This window comes from Mytilus californianus, unplaced genomic scaffold (assembly GCF_021869535.1).
Source record: "Mytilus californianus isolate M0D057914Y unplaced genomic scaffold, xbMytCali1.0.p SCAF_4, whole genome shotgun sequence".
Taxonomy (NCBI): domain Eukaryota; kingdom Metazoa; phylum Mollusca; class Bivalvia; order Mytilida; family Mytilidae; genus Mytilus; species Mytilus californianus.
In genome coordinates, this window is record NW_026262690.1 from 119,884,964 (window position 1) to 119,910,449 (window position 25,486).

The 25,486-nt window shown below is 33.3% G+C and overlaps 1 protein-coding gene and 1 long non-coding RNA gene across 8 annotated transcripts in view; one reads left to right on the top strand and one right to left on the bottom strand.

Annotated features, from left to right (window-relative positions):
• LOC127699180 (serine/threonine-protein kinase MRCK alpha-like) overlaps positions 1-9,993 on the bottom strand; it is a 74,408-nt gene extending 64,415 nt beyond the window's left edge. For all 7 annotated transcript variants that reach the window (XM_052202922.1, XM_052202917.1, XM_052202920.1 and 4 more), the window contains exons 1-2: positions 9,403-9,993; positions 6,828-6,919 (exon numbers count right to left, since the gene is read on the bottom strand). In XM_052202922.1, coding sequence (XP_052058882.1) covers positions 6,828-6,919; positions 9,403-9,589 — 279 coding nt within the window. In that variant the 5' untranslated portion in view covers positions 9,590-9,993. The remainder of the gene's footprint in view (positions 1-6,827; positions 6,920-9,402) is intronic.
• Positions 9,994-10,031: 38 nt separating this feature from the next.
• On the top strand, positions 10,032-25,285 carry LOC127699211 (uncharacterized). The gene is made up of 4 exons (XR_007981123.1): positions 10,032-10,135; positions 14,375-14,523; positions 15,922-15,966; positions 25,101-25,285. It is a non-coding gene; the product is annotated as an uncharacterized LOC127699211 (long non-coding RNA).
• The last annotated feature ends 201 nt before the right edge of the window (positions 25,286-25,486 follow it).

The window sequence follows — 25,486 nt, forward strand, 5'->3', positions numbered from 1 at the left end:
TATCATTGACTTAACATTAGTGGTTCATCTTAAACTGACCTAATCACAAACTAATAATAACATGTAAACTAAGCAAAAGTTTCAAAGTCAATAGACCATGACTGAGGGGGCAGGGCCAAATAATCTTTATGGAAATGAGATATGCTAATGCTTATACAACTGCATACCAAATATCATTGACCTACCACTAGTGGTTCCCCATTAACTGACCTAATCACAAACTGATACATGTAAACTAAGCAAAGTTTCAAAATCAATAGACCTTGACTGAGGGGGCGGGGCCAAATAATCTCCATGGTAATGAGATGTGCCAATGCTAATACATCTTCATACCAAATATCATTGACATACCACTAGTGGTTCCCCATAAATTGACCTATTGTTTGCATGACACGGGTTATGTTCTTCTCATATATTTTATGATGGTATAATACTAAACCCCTAACAGGAGGGATTGTGCCTGATATTCATATGATGAAGACATAATCTTTCGATCAGTTGAATTGAGGTCTGGAGCTGGCATGTCAGTAACTGCTAGTAGTCTGTTGTTATTTATGTATTATTGTCATTTTGTTTATTTTCTTTTGTTTCCTATTCTGACATCGGACTCGGACTTCTCTTAAACTGAGTTTTACTGTGCGTACTGTTGTACGTTTGTTTTTTCTACATTGGCTAGAGGTATAGGGGGAGGGTTGAGATCTCAAAAAGCATGTTTAACCCCGCCGCATTTTTGCGCCTGTCCCAAGTCAGGAGCCTCTGGCCTTTGTTAGTCTTGTATCATTTTTAATTTTAGTTTCTTGTGTATAATTTGGAGTTTAGTATGACGTCCATTATCACTGAACTAGTATACATATTTGTTTAGAGGCCAGCTGAAGGACGCCTCCGGGTGCGGGAGTTTCTCGCTTCATTGAAGACCCATTGGTGGCCTTCGGCTGTTGTCTGCTCTATGGTCGGGTTGTTGTCTCTTTGACACATTCCCCATTTCCATTCTCAATTTTACTAATCACAAATTGATACATGTAAAATAAGCAAAGTTTCAAAGTCAATAGACCTTATTTGAGGGGGCAGGGCCAAATAATCTCCATGGTAATGAGATGTGCCAATGCTAATACAACTGCATACCAAATATCATTGACCTACCACTAGTGGTTCACTATGAACTAGATCTTATCACAAACTAATACATTGTTGACGCCGCCGCCGACACCGGAAACAGCATATCTATGTCTCGCTTTTTGACTCCGTCAAGGCAAGACAAAAATCGATAGGAATCTTAGGTCAATAGATATAAACAATTCACCAAAGTTTCATGAAAATTGGTGAAAGCATTTTTGAGTTACTGTCAAGACATGTTGACGAAGAACGGACAGACAACAGTATACGATAAAACGTCCTGTCCCATAAACGGGCATATAAAAATATTGTTGGGAATCGGGTGGAAAATTATAATCAGTTAATCCGAATAATGAGACATGCTCTAATTCTATTTTCTATAATCAGTTTTTAATTCATTTGCAAATAATGCAGGAATTTAGTTATGTTCAAACTTCCTCATGCAATACTCATGCTAGTGTTAAAGTAGAATTATCAAAATAACACAGTCCACCAAAAATGTGTGTATATGTATAGTTCAGCTTAGTCCTGCCATAGCAACTTTGTTGAGGCTAGACACTAACCAACAAAATATAACTTGACCTGTATTTTCTGGTAAATTACATTGTGTTCCAATTCAAAAGATTTGGTCAAATGGTACTTAATCATACAGAAACTAAGATAAGTGACAGTATAACTTACTATACAGAAGGATGAAAAAAAACTGACTAACAGCTCATCATTATGTAAAATGTTGAAATTAAAATGTAAACTATGCAAAACATTCAAAGTCAGTAAACCATGATTGAAGGTGCATGGCCAAATAACCTCTGTGGAAATGAGAAATGCCAATGCTAATAGTAATACACCTAAAATACTATTATACTAACTTATCATAAGTGATTCCCTTTAAACTGACAGTAACACAAACTTTAAGTCAATGAACCATGGTGAGAGGAGGTAGGCATATAATCTCCATAGAAATGAGACGTTCAATTGCTAATACAAATGACTGGGATCACCATGTAGCGTGCAATCCAAGGCTACGCATCATTTGTGATTTGTTGATCTTTCTCCTCTATCCTTGATTTTCATTCGATGATGAACCCTGAATGCATACAACGATCCCAACATGGCTGAGGAAGAAATAGTTAAAATCGTTTTCTGCTAATTTCTCTGTGTAAATGTGTTGTTTTCAAGAATTACTCAAACGCCAGGTTGATCTGCACGGTTTTTTGTGTGTGTGTGTTCTTAATATGGTCTTGTTACCAAAATAATAGCAATCGAAAATTTAAGGAAGATAATTGCATGTATGATGAAATTTATTGGATATGATAATTGTAACTGAACTATCAGGTAGTCGCAATTTGGACATAATGATAGTAACTCATCATTGATAATCGTAACTTTATCTGTTGATAGGGATGGCGACTATGATATCTAACTCTTTTTTCAAAGTTTGAAAAAATAAATGGGGAATGTGTCCATGGACACAGATGATGCCCCCGCTTGCATATAATGTTATAAAGGAACGTAACTCAAGAAATGTAAAAGTGACTCTACCCAAATTCGTACTTAATCTGAGTGTTGTGGTAATAAGCATTTTGTATAAGTTTCATAACATTTGGTTGGGGCAAACTTAAGTCAGAGAATGGAAACGAAAAATTCAGCAATTTTTCTGGATTTTTCCATTTGTAAAGGTGCATAACTCTAGAACGGTAAAAGTGACACTACCAAAATTCAAACTTGATCTGTGTTTTGTGGTAATAACCATTGTGTATAAGATTCTAAACATATAGTTTAGGCAAACTTCAGTTAGAAAATGGAAACATAAATTCAGCAATTTTTCCATTTGTAACGGGGCATAACTCCAGAAAGGTAAAAGTGACCCCACACAAATTCAAACTTGATCTGCGCTTTGTGGGAATAAGCATTTTGTATAAGTTTCCTAACATTTGGTTGAGGCAAACTAAAGTTAGAGAATGGAAACCAATTTTGGGAGGTATGGACGGACAACGGTAAAACTTAATGCCCCCTCCGTTAAGGTGGGGGCATAAAAATTGATAGTGTGACCAGAATTCGTGAATAATTGGTTATCTTAAACTAATTTACTTTTTACTTTCTTCATTTTCCTCATACAATAAATCATCAAGCAGGCTGATGATTATATACTTTTGTATTTGTGGCCTATTTACCAAAATTAATCAACGAAATAAACAAACACAACGAGAAAAGCTAAAATCGTGAAAATTGAACTTGACCTTCATTTAGTCACAGGAAACAACATTTTGGAGTTTGAATGTCCCTTTGGTATCTTTCGCCTCTCTTTTGGAGATGGTACAAGATGCTATCATTCTCAAGATGGTTAATGATGTGTTTTGTGACATTATGTTCCATTAACTTGCAGCACATGCAAGTCAATGAAATTCGCCTGAAGTTGACAGCTTTATGCATGTTATGTTTGTCGCCCTTTTTGAAGACTGGTGCAACATTAGCATGCTACCAGTCCTGTGGTAGTCCAGTTTCAAGTGTTTTTTCAAATAGAACCGATTTTAAATTACGGCGGGGCATCCTAAAATATGACGGAAAAGGGGCAGGGCGCTAAATTTATTTCCTGAAACGGGCAGGGCGTCAAGAATACACGGCAGGGCGCCATACCAGGCCAAAAACTCCTGTAGGAAACACTATCACTTGAACGAAAGTCCATGAATGTGTATTTTATATAATGTAATAAGATACGTTTGGATAACAGTCATTAATGTTAACTTTTAATATTTGCAGAGGTTACTGATAAAAATCAGTTACTATTATCATTGAAATATTCTGCAGTTACAATTATCTTTCCAGTTATTTGTCCACAAGTTACGAGTATCTTCTTTTGGAGTTATGATTATCTTCCTTAAATTTTCGATGGCTATTATTTTGGTAACGATGCCATATATGATTTTAAGAACACACACACACACAAAACCGTGCAGATCAACATGGCGGCTGAGTAATTCTTGAAAACAACCTTTTTACATGGAGAAATTAGCAGAAAACAATTTTAACTATTTCTACCTCTGCCATGTTGGGATTGTGGTAATTGCAGTTATCACGATCAGTTTAACACCAGTGACTTATAACTGACCTAACATTACTGCCTCATCTTAAACTGATTAAATCATTAACTTTAAAATGTGAACTATGCAAAAGTTTCAAAGTCAATAGACCATAACTGTGGGGTCATGGCCAAATAATCTCCATGGAAATGAGAAGCACATTGATAATACAACTGCATACCAAATACCATCAGCCTATCACTTATTGTTCTCCCAACTCACAAACTAAGTACGGATATTTTCCTTTGGAAATCCCATTAAAAATGTATAAAACACCATTTAGGTCGAACAAATCCTGCAAGGAGACAACTGACAGTTTCAGCTATCAAATTTATTCATAGATCTTGTGCTACTGATCATTTTTAATTTGCCATAAAAATTCTCTCTCTTCATTATTGTTTTCAAGATAATAGGCAAAAACAAAAATTAGTCAAATTGCCATTAAGGTGAAAGTAATTCTTTAAGGACATGAAGGAGTCGACTGATGATTTCAGCCATGTTGCCTTATTCGTAGATCTTGTCTTGCTTATAATTTTAATTTTTTGCTTTAAAACTTTTTCTCTTTATACTAAGGTTTCCAAGATAGAAGCAAAAAATAAAAAAATGTCATTTACAGGGCAATTTCTCCAAGGAGTCGACTGATGATTTAGAACATATTATTATTGATAATCTTGTGTCTTTCGATTCTTATTTGATCATTTTTCCTTTTCCAAGTTTCTCTCTCTAGTTTTCAAGATAATACACAAAATAAAAAAAAGAAGGTAAAATTCATTTTTTAAGGCAATAACTTCTAAAGAAGTCGTCTGAAAGATTTGATGTAAATGGACAAAGGATAGATCTCAACATTCTAAGAGTTCTGCCCTAGTCAGATTTTCTCTATCGATAGTTTTTGAGATAAAAAGACAAAATTTGCATTTTACCCCTATGTTCTACTTATAGCCATGTCAGCCATGTTAGTTGGCAGTAAGGGTCATCAGACACATTTTTTAAAACTAGATACTCCAATGATGATTGTGGTCAAGCTTGGTCAAATTTGGCCCTGCCGTGTCAGAGGAGAAGATTTTTAGAAAAGTTAAGACAACGACAATGGAAGCGAAGCGATGAGAATTCTGAATAGATCAGGCCAGGTTAGCAATATTCACTGAGATTTGAATTTTAAAAATTTACCTATTTTTTCAAATACTTATTTTTTAGAAAATATAAAGCACCTTCAATAAAATGCTTCACTGAGCGCAGCTGGATACGCCCGCAGAGGTCCTCACTGAGATTTGAATTTTAAAAATTTGCCTATTTTTTCAAATACTTATTTTTTAGAAAATATAACACACCTTCAATAAACTGCTTTGCTGAGCACAGCTGGATACGCACGCAGAGGTCCAACCCTGAACAGTTGGGGCAAAAATGGACACAATATTCAAGCTTGATACAGGTCTGAATTTGGATTGTAATTAAATATTTGACATTTTATAGGTTTCTGAATAAATGTACTCAAAGAACTTGAAATTGGTTATATGAATTGAATTTATATTCAATTAAAAATTTCATGCTGTTGTGCAATACACTGTGCTGTTGCGCAATACTTAGTAAATCTGTTGTCAGACTATAAACAAATAAAGTTCAATTTCTTCTCAATGTCATATTTGAAATTTATGAAAATCAATAGGGAGATTACATCAATAGCTATAAATAATTCACCAAAGTTTCATGAAAACTGCTGAAAGCATTTTTGAGTTATTGTCCAAAACCTGGAAAATCCCCTCTTTTTTAATGAATAAAACCCCATAACTCAGAAATGTAAAATCTAGATTTATAAAATTCTAAAGGGAGCTTACATCAACAGATATAAACAATTCACCAAAGTCTCATGAGAACTGCTGAAAGCATTTTTTAGTTATTGTCGGAAAACTGGAAAATCACCCTTTTTTTATGAATAAAACCCTGTAACTCGGAAACGTAAAATCTAAAATTTATAAAAATCGAAAGGGAGCTTATGTCAATAGATATAAACAATTCACCAAAATTTCTTGCAAGTTGGTGAAAGCATTCTTGAATTATTGTCGGAAAACTGGAAAATCCCCCCTTTTTTAATGAATAAAACCCCAAAACTCAGAAACGGTAAATCTGAAGTTTATAAAAAACAAAAGGGAGTTCACGTCAATAGATATAAACATTTCACCAAAGTTTCATGCATATTGGTTTAAGCTTTTTTGAGTTAATGTCCGACATGTTGACGATGGAAAAACGGACAGACGGTCAACGGTATACCATATTACGTCCCGTAAACGGGCGTATAAAAACAACAAAAATATTTACATCAAAGGTGTTGTTCATATAAACAAACATTGTGGTAAATCATTTAATTGGTTCTTGCCAGGGGTCATCAATTGCTGGTCCAAAAGCTATATGAAAATTGACCGAAATCTATGCATTATTCACCAATACATGTAGAAGGTGTTGTTCTGTGCGTCACAACTCACAATTGCATGACTGACATCATGGGTCAAAAACAACAAGTTTTTATTTTTGAATTATCTAAACTTTAAAACAAACATATAGTTCTGCTAAATCTAAAGTTCAAATTTCAGGCATTATTGGCACTAAATCTTTCTGTTCATATATCTTAAATGGCCTTACCTCTCCAAAAGATCCTCTTCCTATAATTCTTACTGTCTCAAAATCATCTCTATGGAGTCGAAATTCCTTGATCCTGCTTACAATTGGTTTAGCTGAAAAGTTAAATGAAAGAGAAACATGAAATTTCAGTGAAATTGTAGCTCAAGACAAGACAAAAAATAATCATTGTGTCCAAAAATTATGACATGTATTATGTCACACATGGAAATTTCAGAACAACAGATATTTGCCAAAAAGGAGAGAGAAGCTTTGCTAGGACAAGTATACAAATATGACACTTTGAGACCAATCACCATAAAGCAGATATATATATCTTTTAATTTGCACTTACAAGTCAATCAGTTCACCATCAGATCACACAGAAAGCTGACAGTAAAAACCTAACAACTCCCCCTCCAAAAATATTAAAACAAAAGGAATACTGATCTAAATAGCATAGATCTATGTACTTCTATTTCTACATATAGTGACCACTAAATAAAATAAAACAGGAAATGTCAGTGACATTGTAGCCTAAATGAAATTTTGAAGTACTTTGCAGTTTAACGTATGCAATTTTTTTTTTCATGGTGTCCAAAAATTTTGATAATTTGTGAAAGCTATCTGGAGTTAATACATGTATGATATATATCTGACACACAATATGGGAAATTCAACTTTTTCATGTTGTATTTTACATATATGTAGCATTACCAATTATGAATCTTTTCCTCTGTTCGAGATGCTACAACATTCAAGGTGATTTAACATGTTAGCAATGCGTTTTGCATATATTGTTTTTGAGTACATCCCATTTTGAGGTGATGGTTAACCCGAGATATTTTGCTGTTGTTACATGTTCTAAAATGTGTTTGTGCAACATGTAATTAAATGACATAAATGTGATTGTTTTTTTCATTTTGCATAATTGGATGGAATGCCATTTTCCACATAGTTTCCCATGCTGCTAATTTGTCAAGATCTTTTTATATAAAATTGTTCAATACTAGCAACCTATCTTGGGATCAGGGACTGGACATCAGAAGTATAGATTGATCAAGACCATACAACATTGGGTATAAACAACAAATGGTCATAATTGGTTTATTTATTCAGAAACAGATATTAGCTCTAGATCTTCTATTTGTATCATCACATCTGATATTTAGAAACAAGAAGCAGTTTTCTGCACTGGGTCTGACTTAAAAGAGAGGCGACAGATACCAAAGGGACATTCAAACTCAAAAGTAGATAATAAACTGACAACGCCATGGCTGAAAAAAGAAAAAGACAAACAACAGTATACAAAACACAACATAGATAACTAAAGACTGCGCAACAGGAACCCTACCAAAAACTGGGGGTGATCTCAGGTGCATGGAAGGGTAAGCAGATCCTGCTCTAATTGTGGCACCTGTCGTGTTGTTCATGTTAGAACAAACTCGGTAATTATTCTAATTTGTTAGGTCACATTCGAGAAAAGGGGACAGGATTGTAGTGATGACAATTGGAACATATCCGCTATCATCTGTGAAACGGATATTCCATAATGGTCAACCAACTCATGATGGCGTCCATAAAATTTACGAAGGGATGATTTCAACTTCACCATTTGGAACACTTGGTTTAATAGCTTCCTTGTGAGCAGCAACCCTCTATCAAGGAAATCACGATAGATTTATTTAATAGACCTTATCACTATTTGGAAATCTGCGCCTCTTGAACTTTTGACGTCATACAACAATCACTTTTCAATTGTGCCATCAGATATTTTCTATTATGACGTCAAAATTTTACGGGAACCTTTGTGATGTCCAGTAATGGCGGACAAATAGCGATAAGGTGTATTATTAAAAAGAGATACATTTTTACATGAAAGATCAAGATCACCAAATAATCAGACGACAGGTTTCCAGAAAAAGATCAGAAAAAAAAAGATTTCAAATGATCGCTTTGAGTTGATATCTTTATGTCTAAAACAATAGCAGCGTCTTGGACCTCATCCCTCTATTCCCACATTATATTGTCTTTTATCCTGCAATCAGCTAACTATTGTACAAATAACAGGTACACAAATAAATTTTTGCTTTATTTGTACTTGTACAAATAAAGTCTCCTGTTACCCCCGCTTCCATGTTGAGCAAGCGGTAATGTAGAAATTTCTTTTTGCGTACCAGTTCATTTTGGGGTCCTCATCGCGGTCCGCGTTTAAACTACGTCGATTTCTTTGAATACTTATAGACAATGATTTAGATTTTAACAACTAAAGTTTCAATTAAATTTCAGGATAAAACAATATATGTGCATTGTCGGAAAATATAAAATTTATTTGAACTCGCTACGAAACAGGAGAAAAGCTCGGCGAGCCTCGCTTTTCGTCCTGTTTCTAAAGCTCATACAAATAAATTTTATATTTTCCGACAATGTACATATATTGTATATGTATCCAACAGCTGATTCAGCCAGCAGTATTAATATTGATTTGGAGTTTTATTAAAAGACTTATCTTTGGAAATCAACTAGTGTATGCTGAGTCTTGCTTTAGTAGTGGTGCATATGTTATACCCCTATCCAGTAATATGACTCATAAACTCACCAAATTCCACAAACTCCGAGATATTTTTCTCCCTCCGCAAAGTAGTATTGCAGCACTCATCATACAGCACTACCAAAACATCAAGAAGAGTCTCGATGCTTAATGCTTGTCCTTTGCTATTCTGGAGATCAGACACATAAAGATGTGTTAGTTTTTTCACTCTGTCCTCTGCAGACATGTTTTGCATTTGCAAAATAATCTTGTAGTTATCGTTCTTGGTTTGTAGACATTTTCAAAGAATTTACGAAAGTTCAATAATTATTCAACCCGGACAAGTCATATATTTCATAATTAGTAATTACTTTGATGCATAAGTTGCTCAAATATTGAATATCACACTTGCTCTACTGTAAAAGATACAATGTTATTGAAAAAATGTCGACTTCCGTACTTCAGTGGGCTCGTTTATGGTACAGAAAAAATAAGGTATGAAATAATATACATTATAAATGGAGACGTGTGAATATTATGATAGAAACTTGTTGTTTAAAATTAAACTTGACGCCTTGAATGTTCATATTTGTTGTTTACACCCTTGGCATTCCTGTTTTCACTTCGGGAGATGTCAACATGGCCGACAAGTTATCAATGGCTTATGGGAAGCCGTTCTACGCAGGCGTTTCATGACGTCATTTTGTTTATATTTGTCGCACCTTGCACATGTTGAGAAAAGTCAAAGTCAAGTTGATTGCATAGTTCCTCTGGTCTCTCGTTGATGTTGACAAAGTATCATGTGAGAAAACATGAAATAATGAAACAAAAATTAACAATTCAAAGTAGATCAAATTTTAATTCTTCTCGTGAACAGTCAAGTATGACCACCGCCACCGGTTAACTAAAAAAAAGGGGGGTCTACTCTCAGGCATTTTATTGCTATCATGCCTTCAAACTTTCTAAGCTTCGATTCGACATAAATATGTCGACAAAAGTAATTAATAATCACAGTAAATAAGCGTAGAGAATTTCAAAGCATTTTACACCCAAGACTCAAGAGAAATCTTGCTCTGCTAATAATATATACCAGAATTACATAAACAAAGTTTTCTAGTGACAAAAAACTTCGCAAACACTGACAAATGGAACACTTCAAAAGTTGGCATGTTTTAAACACAGATGCTATTGCTTATAAATTCATAGGAAAATGAAAAAAAAAACTAGGATATTACAATATATAATTATTTCCCTCTAAATCTTAACAGATAGGTTTCAATTACACAAGTTGAGTAAGAGGTACTTTCCTTTTGTCACCATGTTTAATAGAGGTCTACATGCTTGAGTTCCTTCTTAAATCAGCGAAATTCAACTTGTTATACTGACCGCTAGACGTAAGAAAAAGTTGTTTCCTGAACAATTTGAATTTCAACAGCCTTTCTTGATTCATCACTTCGATCTAGTATAAGGATCTTTTATCAGACTGGTTTGTACCGCTGGTTTCAATTTGATAAGTCAAATGAGAAAATCAACCGTTCACCCCTCCAAAATGACCACAAAGGGAAATAACTCAAACTCAAATTATGTCATATCAAAACATGGCTTTTAAGCCATAATATTAGACAAGAAGGCTATAGTTGTCTTAAATTGAAATAAATTTTTATATGCAAATGAATTTCTCATCTAATGGTTGTTAATATCTCTGAAATATATCTATAAATATTGGTATACATTTCGAATGTGAAAATGACAACAACGCAAGTCTTAGATGTCATAAATGGATTTAGCTATTCTTTAAGGGTCCTGTTGGTCGTATAGATCCTTATTAAGTATTTATACAAACTTGGCCTTCAAATATTTTGGTTTTAGCTTTTCTGATGATGGTAAATCAAGGATTTAAGTGCTTCTGACACATCAAATATATAAAATTTTATATCCATTTACGATTACCTTGTCTAAAATAATACATTATATTGTACTATACTTCATTTAAAGAAATATAAACATATTCTTTGATACACATGATACATGTGTCAAGGATTCACATTTTACAAAAGATTCAATTTACCAAAATTTTTGAGTTATCTCCCATTTATTAAAAAAAATCTTGTCTGAAAATATGTTCTATTGCCCATTATAGATACATTGTAATTATGTCTGATAAGTTCAATGCTTAATAAATACAGTGTTCTCCCCAGGATTTTTGGATAGCAATAGGCTAAGGCGTGTGGACAGCTTGGTGAAATGATTCGTACAATCAGTTGTGTCTCTTTGTGTTGCTTAGCTATATTTCTGGTTAGTTTTTATGGCATTACATTTTTGTCTTTTGTTTTGTTTAAATACTGTGATACTGTGTTATGTAGACATTGAGTCAGAAAATTATTGGTAAAAAAGAAGTAAATCAATAAACAGTTTGTATACTTTAATATCTTTTGAAAATAAATAAAACATGATTCATTACAAAATATTCATCTAAAAAATTATAGTTATTAAATCTTTTATAAAATCCATGATCAATAAAAATAATATATCATTCAAAAGAGAAAAAAAAATGTTTGATTTAAAAAACTTTCTAGTTTCTAGATAGAAAGTTGTTTTATATAAAATGATTCTTATCATAAGGAGATTTAAAATTAACAAGAACAAATATTGTTTTATTATTTGAACAAGTTTCTATCTTTAATTTAAATAAAAAGAATTTTTCATAAACTTTAAAACATTTTGCTATAAATTTAACTTTCATGTAAATATTAACCTTTTTTGTATTGGGTGATAATCAAACGGATTTGTCTTTTGCCGTTCTGGGTCTATACCAGACCAATTTTACTTTTGATTTTGGAGAAGGGCATGAGTCAGTGGTAGATGTACTACTGTCAGGTTTCCCCAACAATAGAATTGAAATATCTTACGATGTTTTGCATTTGGCTCGGATATCATGAATTTTGATAATCATATATTTATGACAAGGAAAGCTTGTACTACGTGCTTCATAAAAGAATTGAGAAATGTATAATTGTCAATTATCTGTAATGAGCCAACAATTTATGATGTACAAAAAATGTTCCGCCGTGCGTACAACTATCGTCACTGTTTGTGTACAAAGTATTTGCCGACTTGTCACAGGTCAGCACTTAGGTGGTGAGTGAAGCCATAAAATTGTTATCTGTGATCATAAAACTCTTCGTCAATTAAAACACAAAAGAATCCTGTTACAAGTGTTGATTACATCGATTAAATCCAATCAACAAGGTTAACCTCATAAGGTAAATCGATCATGTGGTGTAAACTAACAACATACTGGTTAAATTTCACTGGAATTTTATACCGCACAGATAAAATTTAACAAGTTGTTTAAAATTTTACCGATTTAGGATTTTTTAATTGAAAATTTAAGCACCACAGACCAAAATTCTACCACCGCGCTAAGACTGATAGAACCAGGCTAAAAAATTATACCACCACAGACCTGCGGACCTTTAAGGGCCTGGGGAAAACGCTGATTAATATGACATATATCTGTTCCTATTGATACTGAAATGATAGGCTCAGTTTATTATGTGATTATTTTTTTGTCGACTTATAATTTGGTTATTTTTAGGGACAAATCTGTTCGTCTTAATACTGAAATAACAGATTTCAGTTTATTATGCGATTAGTATTTATGGACTTTAATTTGTTTTATTCTAAGGCTAATTTCGTAGATGGTCCCCTACATATATGACACTGTAATGTCGTTAATTTTGCTGAATTTAAATTTTTGACAAATTTGTTTGTGGCAAATTCAATACTGCAATGTGGGTTATTGTTGTGAAGTTTAAAATTAAATTTTCCTTTTTTGCCAGAGCCAAAATATTTTATGTTTTTCTTTCCTTTACTCATGAAAGCTCTGTTCTGATCCTGAAAAATGTCAAAAATAGACGTGAAAAGAGTGGATGTTTTATTCAATTATCTATATAATACCAAATTACAGAAAAAAAGCATACAAATCATGAAATGTTTCCTGTTACAGTTCTTAAGTAATAGAAAAATGTACAAACTGGACCTCTCTTATTAGTTCTTACAGTTCTATAGTATAAATAGAAAAACCTACAAACTGGACCTCTCTTATGGTGGATCATCAGTATATGTTTCCTCAGATAAATTTTTTTTATACTTTGCCAAAATGAAAATTTTACTATGCTTTTTTCAAAAATATAATAAAACGTATGGGTCACCGTGCTATTTTTTAAGCTACAAGTGGTACAAAATTGCACAAATTTGCATAGCTTGTTCATGAAAAAACACATTTTTGTGAATAAAAAAAAAATCTATGAGATAGAATTTTAAAATAAAATATGAGAAGATAGGTTTTATAATATGCTTTAAGAAAATAAAAAGAAAAAATGGTGTCACCAAACTTGATTTCTTGCTACAAGTAAAAAATGAAAATTTAACTATCATTCCAGTATAAAACTTTTACTATAGGAGTTATTTTCCCTTAAATGGCCAAGTTGAAAAATTGATTCTAAAAACACAAATATTTGGTATTTGTTTAATCATTTTGGATAATACAATAATTACTTTTTTTTCTTCATACAAATAAACAGTCTTACACATAAATTGCAAATCTGTCTCAAAATTTGCAGATTTAGGCAAAGAATTAGACCGATTATGTACTGCTATTGTACAATCCAAGATGGCGGTATACAGCGCATCTACCTTATTAGTTCTAAGGTTCTCCTTTCAAATTTTTTCAGCTAAATTTTTTTTTTAAATTTCAAGTTTAACAGAACCTTAACATATAAGTAATGTAATGACTATTGTCCCAACTTGATGCTATAAAGCAGGTTGAATATCAGGTTTTGAAAATTACATATTTTCTAAAATGATGTTAGTGGCAATCTTGTGTGAACGGTACATTAAGAACATAAATAAATGGTAAACAAGGAAGTTATCACCCTTGTCAATGTTCACTAAATGTTTAGTTGCAGATATTTTTGAATAGAAAAATGTATCTTTCAAATAGATTTGCCAGTATCTAATGAATATCTGTGTTTTTCAGGTTGAGTATATGATTAATAAGGACTATGCGGAAATATCCACAAAGCAAGTTCAATATTTTTGGTGCAGGTCTGAAAATAACCCTGGTCGTTGAAGTTGGAATATTGGCTACGTCCTTTATATGGTTCAAAAGGCTTAATAACTCACAAGGTAAATTAATGATATGATAGAATTATTTAATATTTCCCTTGTTCAGACACTGATAGTCTGATTTTAAGAGCATATAAGAAACATTAATTTTTAACAACTTTTTTGATACCTGTCTGCACTTTATTATTAAGACTAGGAAGGTAACAGGTAGCTACTTACTTCAAGTGGGGGAGGTCACAAGTTTGATTGCTTCCTGTAAAACTAAAGACCTAAAAATTACTATTATGCTGCTTTTTTACTAAACACACAACATTTAGAAGTATTGATTAGAGTCAGAATCATATGTGAAACATCTTTCTGAATACTGTAACTTTGTGAACTAGCACATTCAAAATTCAGCACAAAGTAAGATTCATATAATATTCATATCCATATCACATTTACATGCTTTTATCTATATTTGCCCCTTGACATAAAACAGCAAATCCATCAACATTACCTATATTTTAATGTTCAGCGAATGAATTTCTATTTATTTCTTAACAATGTCCTGCATTGCTACGAATCATCACAAGTACTATTGTATTGAAAATACCTTTCTTTTTTGATTTGATGTTGTGACTTTTCCTTAAATTAGATAATCATTTGGAAAGGTCCTGTCAATAGTCATGATGATACATTGCTCTTACAGAGCAGAAATTTGTCCAAAAATAGAGTTAGTGCCCTTTGATATGCATGAAATTATTTTCTTATGTCTCTAACTGGGACATAGCAAACAAATAGTGATCTGTGTATGTACTATCTGTTCCATTTACCTTGTGAGGGGTCTCATTTCTGCAGTTGAAAAAAAACAAAACAATATCTTGATTGGTGTAAAAAGCAGTTTTGATCAACATTTTGCTTGGGAGTTACAGCTCTTGGAAATGGTCTTGTATGTGCTCTCTCTCTTACAGTTCTTGTTGCATTTAATAATTTCGGAATGAATTTTATTGTATAAATATTGAAATCTGGACTAGGACTTCGTTTACTGTGCATATTGATATGTTATTTTGTTAATTTTACATTGGCTAGAGTTATTAAGAGAAGGTTGAGATTTCATAAAACATGTTTTACCCAGCCACATTTTTGCACCTGTTCAAAGTCAGGAACCACTAGCCTATGTTAGTCTTGTGTGTTTTTTTGAAATTTGGTTCATTTTTATGTTTCTGAGCATGTCGGCTGAAGAGCCCCTCTGGATGCAGGATTTTCATGATGCGTTCTAAATGCCTATTTGTGGCCATGGGCTGTTTTCTTCTCTTTAGTTGGCTTGTTTTCTCTTTGACACATCCCCTGTTCCCTTCTCCATCATATGATGTGTCCATTTGATACTGTTTGGATCACTGTATGATACTGTGCATGTAATACATGTATATATACATATATACTATTAAGAGATTGTTTTTCATTTATAATTTACAGGACTTAGATATGAGTATAGTCAGAAACATCCAAAAATTTTAGAATGTAAGTAATATCAAACTTTAGAGATATGGCAGCATAATTTGGGGTAGTAATATGAAATGAGTATGTGGTTATCAAATGTTTCTTCTCTTGTTATACAATTGCAAAAAATTTTGCGGTCGTATATTGGTATCCCGTCGTCGTCGTCGTCCGAAGACATTTGGTTTCTGGACAATAACTTTAGTATTAGTAAATAGAAATATATGAAATTTAAACATAAGGTTTATAACCTCAAAAGGAAGGTTGGGATTGATTTTGGGGGTTATGGTCCCAATAATTTAGGAATTAGGGGCCAAAAAAGGGCCCAAATAAGCTTTTTTCTAGTTTCATGACAATAACTTGTGGAACAGTGTATGGATCTCTCTGAAATTATACCACAAGTTTCCATACCACAAAGGGATGGTTAGGATTGGCTTTGGGGGGGTTATGGCTCAAACTGTTTAGGAATTAGGGGCAAAAAAGTTAGAAAAAACAAGGTTGTCCTGGTTAATGGACAATTACTTAAGTACAAATTACAGCGTAAGGGTGTCAAGTATTTCGCCGCTATTCTTTCACAGACTGTAACTAACGTTACCTTTGTAACGTCAACACGTTTATTACGTTATTGTAGTCATACAAGCAAGTAGAGTCATTAACTAAACTTTTGTATGTTTGTAAGAGCAGGGTTCTGGTGTACGGTTGATTCAAACGAATCCCAAAATTTCTGCCAGTGTAAAATATCTCCCGAAAATGAAGGCAAGTCTAACTTTGGTAGTCTATGATAGAAATTCGGAGAAGGGTTATAAGTTGCGTTTGCTCCGTGATGAATTCAATTTACATTTGGAAGTGTCAATTCACAAATTAAAGGACATTACATCAAACTCAGGAGCTAGCGTTCTTAAACCTACGGTGAGTGATTTTTATACGACCGCAAAAAAATTTTGTGGTCGTATATTGGTATGACGTTGGCGTCGTCGTCGTCCGAATACATATTGGTTTTCGCACTCTAACTTTAGTTTAAGTGAATGGATCTTTTTGAAATTTGACCATAAGGTTAAATACCACAAAAGGAAGGTTGGGATTGATTTTGGGGGTTATGGTACCAACAGTTAAGGAATTAGGGGCCAAAAATGAGCATTTTCTAGTTTCCAAACAATAACTGTGGAAAGGTGTATGGATCTCTCTGAAATTATACTACAAGTTTCCATACCACAAAGGGATGGTTAGGATTTGCTTTGGGGGGTTATGGCTCAAACCGTTTAGGAATTAGGGGCAAAAAAGGGGGAAAAACAAGGTTGTCCTGGTTAATGGACAAATACTTTAGTACAAAACATAATTTAAAGCAGTGTAAGGGAGATAAATCAAATACATCATTGAAATTATCTCCCTTACACTGCTTTTAAATTATGTATAAAGTAATGGTTAATGAACAATAAAGATAATCTAAAACAGTGTAAGGGAGGTAATCCAAATACAACGTTTTGGTTACTTCCCTTACATTCCTTAAAATTATGTTTAAAGAAATGCATATTTATAAAGGAAGACCAGTAAAAATATCTGCAAATGTTTTCATCTTTTTTTTTTACAAAAAAATCCATATGAAAGATTTGACACTATATTTTTATTAATTCTATTATAAAATAGATTAAGTTAGCACTATGGTAAATTTAAATGGGTAATTATGGTTGCCAACTCCATTGGAAATTTGAATTGAGATTATGACCATATCTTGAGGGAAAGAATTTTTTTGGGGGAAAAAGGGGGGGGGGGGATAAAAAGAAATTGTGGGGGGCCAATTTTTTCTCATTTCAGATTTCAGAAATTAAAAAGAATTATTCTTCAAATATTATTTTTTTTTCAAATTTCAAATATCGAAAAATTTCAAGAAGTAATCTTTAATTGCACAGTATGGCGCATTAGATTTGTAAAATCTTTGATCACATTTATTTATTTGTTATGCCGAATCTAACAGTGTATTTAGATTTTTAATTTTGGGTCCAGTTTTCAAATTGGTCTACATTAATGTCCAAAGGGTCCAAAATTAAATTTTGTTTGATTTTAGCAAAAATTGAATATATGAGGTTCTTTGATATGCTGAATCTAAACATGTATTTAGATTTTTGATTTTTGGCCCAGTTTTCAAGTTGGTCCAAATTGGGGTCCAAAATTAAACTTTGTTTGATTTCAACAAAAATTGAATATATGGGGTTCTTTGATATGCTGAATCTAACCATGTATTTAGATTTTTTATTTGTGGACCCCGTTATCTAATTGGTTCATATTGAGGTCAAAAGGGTCCAAAATTAAACTTTGTTTGATTTCATCTAAAATTGAATTATTGGGGTTCTTTGATATTCCAAATCTAACCGTGTATTTAGGTTTTTAATTTTGGGTCCTGTTTTTTAAATTGGTCTACATTGAGGTCCAAAGGGTCCAAAATTAAACTTAGTTTGATTTTAACAAAAATTGAATTTTTGGGGTTCTTTGATTTGCTGAATCTAAACATGTGTTTAGATTTTTGATTATGGGCCCAGTTTTCAAGTTGGTCCAAGATAGGGTCCAGTATTTAAACTTTGTTTGATTTCAACAAAAATTGAATGTATGGGGTTCTTTGATATGCTGAATCTTAACATGTATTTAGATTTTTGATTATGGGCCCAGTTTTCAAGTTGGTCCAAATTGGGGTCCAAAATTAAACTTTGTTTGATTTCAACAAAAATTGAATATATGAGGTTCTTTGATATGCTGAATCTAACCATGTATTTAGATTTTTTATTTGTAGGCCCCGCTATCAAATTGGTTCATATTGAGGTCAAAAGGGTCCAAAATTAAAATTTGTTTGATTTCATCGAAAATTGAATTATTGGGGTTCTTTGATATGCCAAATCTAACCGTGTTTTTAGATTTTTAATTTGGGTCCCGTTTTTTAAATTGGTCTTCATTGAGGTCCAAAGGGTCCAAAATTAAACTTAGTTTGATTTTAACAAAAACTGAATTCTTGGGGTTCTTTGATATGCTGAATCTAAACATGTGTCTTGATTTTTGATTATGGGCCCAGTTTTCAAGTTGGTCCAAGTTGGGGTCCAAAATTAAACTTTTTTTGATTTCAACAAAAATTGAATATATGGGGTTCTTTGATATGCTGAATCTAACCATGAATTTAGAATTTTTATTTGTGGGCCCCGCTATCAAATTGGTTCATATTGAGGTCAAAAGGGTCCAAAATTAAACTTTGTTTGATTTCATCAAAAATTGAATTATTGGGGTTCTTTGATATTCCAAATCTAATCGTGTATTTAGATTTTTAATTTTAAGTCCCGTTTTTTAAATTGGTCTACATTAAGGTCCAAAGGGTCCAAAATTAAACTTAGTTTGATTTTAGCAAAAATTGAATTCTTGGGGTTCTTTGATATGCTGAATCTAAACATGTGTTTAGATTTTTGATTATTGGCCCAGTTTTCAAGTTTGTCCAAGTTGGGGTCCAAAATTAAACTTTGTTTGATTTTAACAAAAATTGAATATATGGGGTTCTTTGATATGCTGAATCTAACCATGTATTTTGATTTTGGACATTGGACCATAATAGGTAAATTAAAAAAATTCAAGTTCTTAGACCACATTCTTTCTGTGTCAGAAACCTATGCTGTGTCAAATATTTAATAACAATCCAAATTCAGAGCTGTATCAAGCTTGAATGTTGTGTCCATACTTGCCCCAACTGTTCAGGGTTCGACCTCTGCGGTCGTATCAAGCTGCGCCCCAGCGAAGCATTTTACTTAAATCAAGGTCCAGCAGCACATATTTCAACACTTCCAACAACAAGCAATATTAATCACAACACAAATCAGACACAGGATGCTATTCAAAGCACTTTTGTTAATCACGGAGCAAACGCAACTTATAACCCTTCTCCGAATTTCTATCATAGACTACCAATGCTGTTGAAAACAATATAATCCGCGGAAATGGTCCAACAGCTGTGAAATCAAAAATTGGGTATTTATTATCGGGACCGATGATCAACACAACAGGTAATACAGTTGCAGCTTCAATGATGAATATTTTGGTACAACATAAGAAGGAGGAGATTGATTTAGAGCGTTTTTGGAAACTGGAATCCATGGGAGTTACAGCAGACGATGAGTCAACACAGACAGACATAGATTTTTATGAAACATATCAGAAATCTAGTATTATGTACAAAGATAATCGATATATTGCCAAATTACCGTGGAGAGACGATTTTCAGGACTTACCAACTAACTACAATATAACAAAACTGAAAATTTAATAAACAAGCTCAGTAAGGACCAAGACACGCTAAAAATATACGGAAGTATAATTAAAGATCAAGAAAAGAGTGGATTTGTTGAGAAGGTTAATGAGGAAACCGACAGAAGTACAAGAATTCATTACATTCCACATCATGCTGTTAAAAAAGACTCAACAACAACACCAATACGCATAGTTTACGATTGTAGCTGTAGAGAATCACCAGACAAAGCCAGCTTGAATGATTGTCTCGTGTCAGTTCCACCACTTATAAATGATTTGACAGGAATTATCACAAGATTCAGACTACACAAGTTCGCAGTAACAACGGATATAGAGAAGGCGTTTTTACAGATCCAATTAGACGAAGAAGACCGAGATGTAACAAGATTTCTTTGGTTGAGCGATTCGAGCGACCCTACTAGACCACTAATCACCTATCGTTTCCGAGTAGTTCTTTTCGGAACAACTTGTTCTCCATTCATGTTGAATGCCACAATCATGAAACATCTGAAAAATAATTTGTCAGATACTGCTAGAGCATTGAAGAGAGACCTGTATGTGGACAACGTTTTGTCTAGCTTTCATAGCGAGGAGAATTTACTATCATTTTATAAAGAATCACGTCAACTTTTATCCAAAGGAGGATTTAATCTTAGGTCTTGGACATCAAACAATAGGAAACTGCGCAATATGGCAGAGTCGGAGGACTGCATGGACAAGGACAAAACTATTAAAATTTTGGGACTTCGATGGAACACTGAAACTGATACGATATCGTTTCAAAACAGCATTAAAATTGATAAGGAGAAATATGTTACCAGTCGTCAAGGATATTTGACCCGTTAGGAGTATTAAGCCCAATCACCTTCCGAGCTAAGATTTTGATTCAGACTATATGGGAGAGGAAATTTGACTGGGATGAGCTCTTACCAGATGATATAAAGAGTAAATGGTACGCTTTATTGGAGGACTTACAACAAGCAGTCACACTTGAAATACCGAGATTTTATTTCACCAATGAATCATCTGCAAATATCAACACCAAGGTAAGGAAACTACATGTATTTACCGATGCTAGTCAAAGTGCATACGGAGCATGCGCCTACATTGTGGCCGGAGATGAATCAACGCTGGTTATGGCGAAAAACAGAGTGGCCCCTTTAAAGCAAATAACATTGCCAAGACTTGAATTAATGGGAGCATTAACAGGAGCGAGGCTAGCTAATCTTTTACTGGAAAATTTAGGAGACATGGAAGTAACATTTTGGTCCGATAGCCAAATTGTTTTATCATGGATTGCGTCTATGAAACCAATGAAGAAATTTATTGCTAACCGAGTGACTGAAATCAAAGAACTGGTTAAAAATCAGCGATGGAAATATTGTCCAACGGACATGAACCCTGCAGATTTACAAACTAGAGGCACATCTGCAAATAAATTTCTGAACAACGAATTATGGACACAAGGACCAAAGTGGATTATCAACGAAACTGAATGGCCTACTTGGAACGGAGACAAAATGGCATTGCTAACAAATGCTGAATATGACATTGAGCCAAATTTGTCACTACTCACATCAACACAGAATCAGAATGAAGAATCGGGACTTCACCGGATTATTAATTTAGTTCAGTAGTTTAAGAAGACTTTTGAGAATTACCGCATATATACTAAGATTTATCAAGAATTGTAAACTACAAAAGAATCAAAGGAACACATCAGCCCTTACGGTAGAGGAAATTAACCATTCAACATTATTATGGATCAAGAGCACTCAGGATAATTCATTTCATCACATCAATTCGACTAAAAGTCCGTCAATATTAAAACAGTTGAAACTTTATAAAGACGATCAGAACATTTGGAGATGCGGAGGCAGAATTAACAATGCACCTTTGAGCGAAACCACTAAATTTCCATATTTGTTGCCAACAAAACATAGTTTCACAACTTTGGTTATAAAAGATGCACATGTGAAACAACTTCACGGAGGAGTAACTAGTACAGTGACTTTATTACGTCAGACATATTGGATTTCGAGAATTCGTCAATGCGTCAATGCAGTATTACGCAAATGTGTCACTTGCCGTAAAGTTATAGGGAAGGCTTATCAGAAACCGGACCAGCCACCACTACCAGTAGATAGAGTTCAAGATACATTTCCATTTACCGTGACAGGCGTAGACTTTGCAGGACCACTTTATGTAAAAGATTCCGACAACTCTAGAGCTAAAGTTTACATCTGTTTATTTACTTGCGCCTCTACTAGAGCCGTACATTTAGAGATCGTTTCAAACTTGACAGAGGAGTCTTTTATTTTAGCCTTCAGAAGATTTGTAAGTCGTAGATCGTTACCAAAAACAATGATTTCAGACAATGCATCAACTTACATAGCCGCCAGTAATGAAATTCAACGGCTAACGAATTCGCAATCTTTATTAGAAAAAATACAAGATCAAGGAACAGAATGGAAATTTATTCCAAAAGGAGCACCTTGGTACGGAGGATTCTGGGAGCGTATGATCGGACTAACCAAAACAACTTTAAAGAAAGTAATAGGGAGTAAATGTATACGCATGGAAACATTACAGACAGTCATCACTGAGATTGAATCTACATTGAACGACAGACCAATCACGTACGTGTCATCAGATGTCAACGAACCTGAACCATTGACACCTTCTCATCTTCTTTGTGGCCGGAGAATAAGATGTTTACTGTATCCGTCTACAAACATGAACAATTTGATTAATTTTGAACCAAGTACACATAACAACTTGAATCAACGTCTACAGGATCAGCACAACATTATTCAACATTTTCGACGAAGATGGAAAAATGAATATCTTACATCATTAAGGGAATACCACACGACTTTAGGACACAATAATCAGACTATCAAAGTTGGTGATGTGGTTCAAATACATGAAGATTCGCCTAGAATTAATTGGAAGCTAGCCATTGTAGATGAACTATTGGTTGGCAAGGATGGACTCATTAGAGCAGTGAATTTGCGTACAAACAATGGACATACAAATCGTCCAATTTCAAAGTTATACCCGATAGAGGTTTCTTGCGATTTGTTTCAATCAACACTTGACACCAAAGAACATAAATCGAAGAAGGACGCCAGGGAAAAGATTCGCCAGTTGATGTTTTAATTTTATACTTATACAGACTTTAATTTTTCAAATGATTTTTATTTTCTACATACATTGACTTTAAGTTAAACTGTGAATATTTGCGATATCTATGTATTTATTAAGAATTTTTATCATTTTCACTTCTCGGCGCCCCCAGTGTCAAGTATTTTGCCGCTATTCTTTCACGGACTGTAACTAACGTTACCTTTGTAACGTCAACACGTTTATTACGTTATTGTAGTCATACAAGCAAGTAGAGTCATTAAAAGCAATTAGAACTGTTCACACGTATTCTATTTACACAAGCGAAGTACTAACCAACTAAACCCAAACAAAGGGAGGTAATTCAAACACAACTTTGAATTACCTCCCTTACACTGCTTTTAAATTATGTATAAAGAATTTTTGTATTGTCTTGAGGTGATTAGCTGTCAATTCATTTTTAGAAGTTACTATTTAAATAATCTTAAAAATGCTGATTAAGGTAAATTCATTTTAGCTTATTATTATGTATGTCATTTTCTATTTTAAAACTTTTATGATGTATTTAAATGGGTTATTATGGTTACAAACTCCATTGGAAATTTGAATTGAAATTATGACCATGACTGAGGGAAAGAATTTTTTTTTGGAAAAGGGGGGATTGAAAAAAATGGGGGGGTGGGGGTAAAAAAAATTGGTGGTGGGGGTGGGGGGGCTGGACAATTTTTTCTCCTCAAGATTTCAGAAGTCAAAAACAAAATCCTTCAAATTTTGGTCAATTCGCAACAGCATAGTGTATTGCACAAAAGCAACTAATTGAATATACAATGTAAACTCAAATCATATAGCCAATTATAAGTTCTTTGACTACAGTTATTCTGTGTCAGAAACCTATTATGTGTCAAATATTGAATTACAATCCAAATTCAGATCTGTATCAAGCGCGAATATTGTGTCCATATTTGCCCCAACTGTTCAGGGTTGGACCTCTGTGGTTGTATCCAGCTGTGCTCGGCAAAGCAATTTATTGTACATGCATCTTAAGTTAAAAGCTCTCCATTATTGGAAATTTAAAAAACTAACAGGGAAAACTGTAAAATTACTATTACACAATAAAGGCATCAGTCGTTTACTGGTGTTCAAGTATCATAAGTCTCCTTGGAAGAGACAAATCAAGGTTACAACCAAAAAAAGTTATGGAATAGAATGATCTTCAAAAGGAAGGATACCAGACACATCAACAGGGTTAGAGTCTCCTGTCATCCATGCATCACTGTCATGCAAATTCACACTCAGCACATCAATTCAGAAAAAAAAAGTATGTTTGTTTGTATTCATTGGATTTTATGTCTGTTCCTATAAATACATGTTTGACAGTTTCTATATAAATATGTAGATGTGACATGGTAGCCAATAGGACAACTATTAAACAGAGCAAAATTTAAGAGAATATATATTCACAATACACAACCAATCAGAAATATTCACTTTTAAGAAGATTATCAATTTGAAAAACTTTGTCAAATACATCCATATTTTCTTTAACCATTGATATATCATTACCATAATAGATTTTAATTACATAGTCTGGACAGCTATTAAAATATACATTCAAATTTACATGATAGCAAGTATAAAGCCTTTGCAGGATGGGGCACATGGTAATGAAATATTCCTTCATAGGTCATAAAGACAATAAATTTGGTTATTTAAAAGTTTTGTTCGTTGATGTTTATACTGTTTTATTTCTTCTTCAGATTACTATAAAGTAGACGACATGATTGGAAATAGTCAAATTAGGAAATCTGATCAAGAAGCTTGGAAGAAAGCCAGTTTGATGCGAAAATAAATTATATGTACTTTTAGATATTTTGTAACTATACATCAATTTTGTAATTATGAATAATAAACTTATCTTAATATATCTTTTATAAAAGTACAATCTTTTTATCTGTTTATATAGAAAGCTTTTATATGGGTTTAAAGGAATAGTAGATTTTTGACATCTTTATCTTGATAGATTTGTCATGGTTAGGGATATTACAATAAAAAATCACTAATGATACCAGGCACTTGCAATTGAGTAACCTATGCACTCATTTCTAGTTCAGACCCAGTTGTGGGGCTCAAATCAAAACCATTG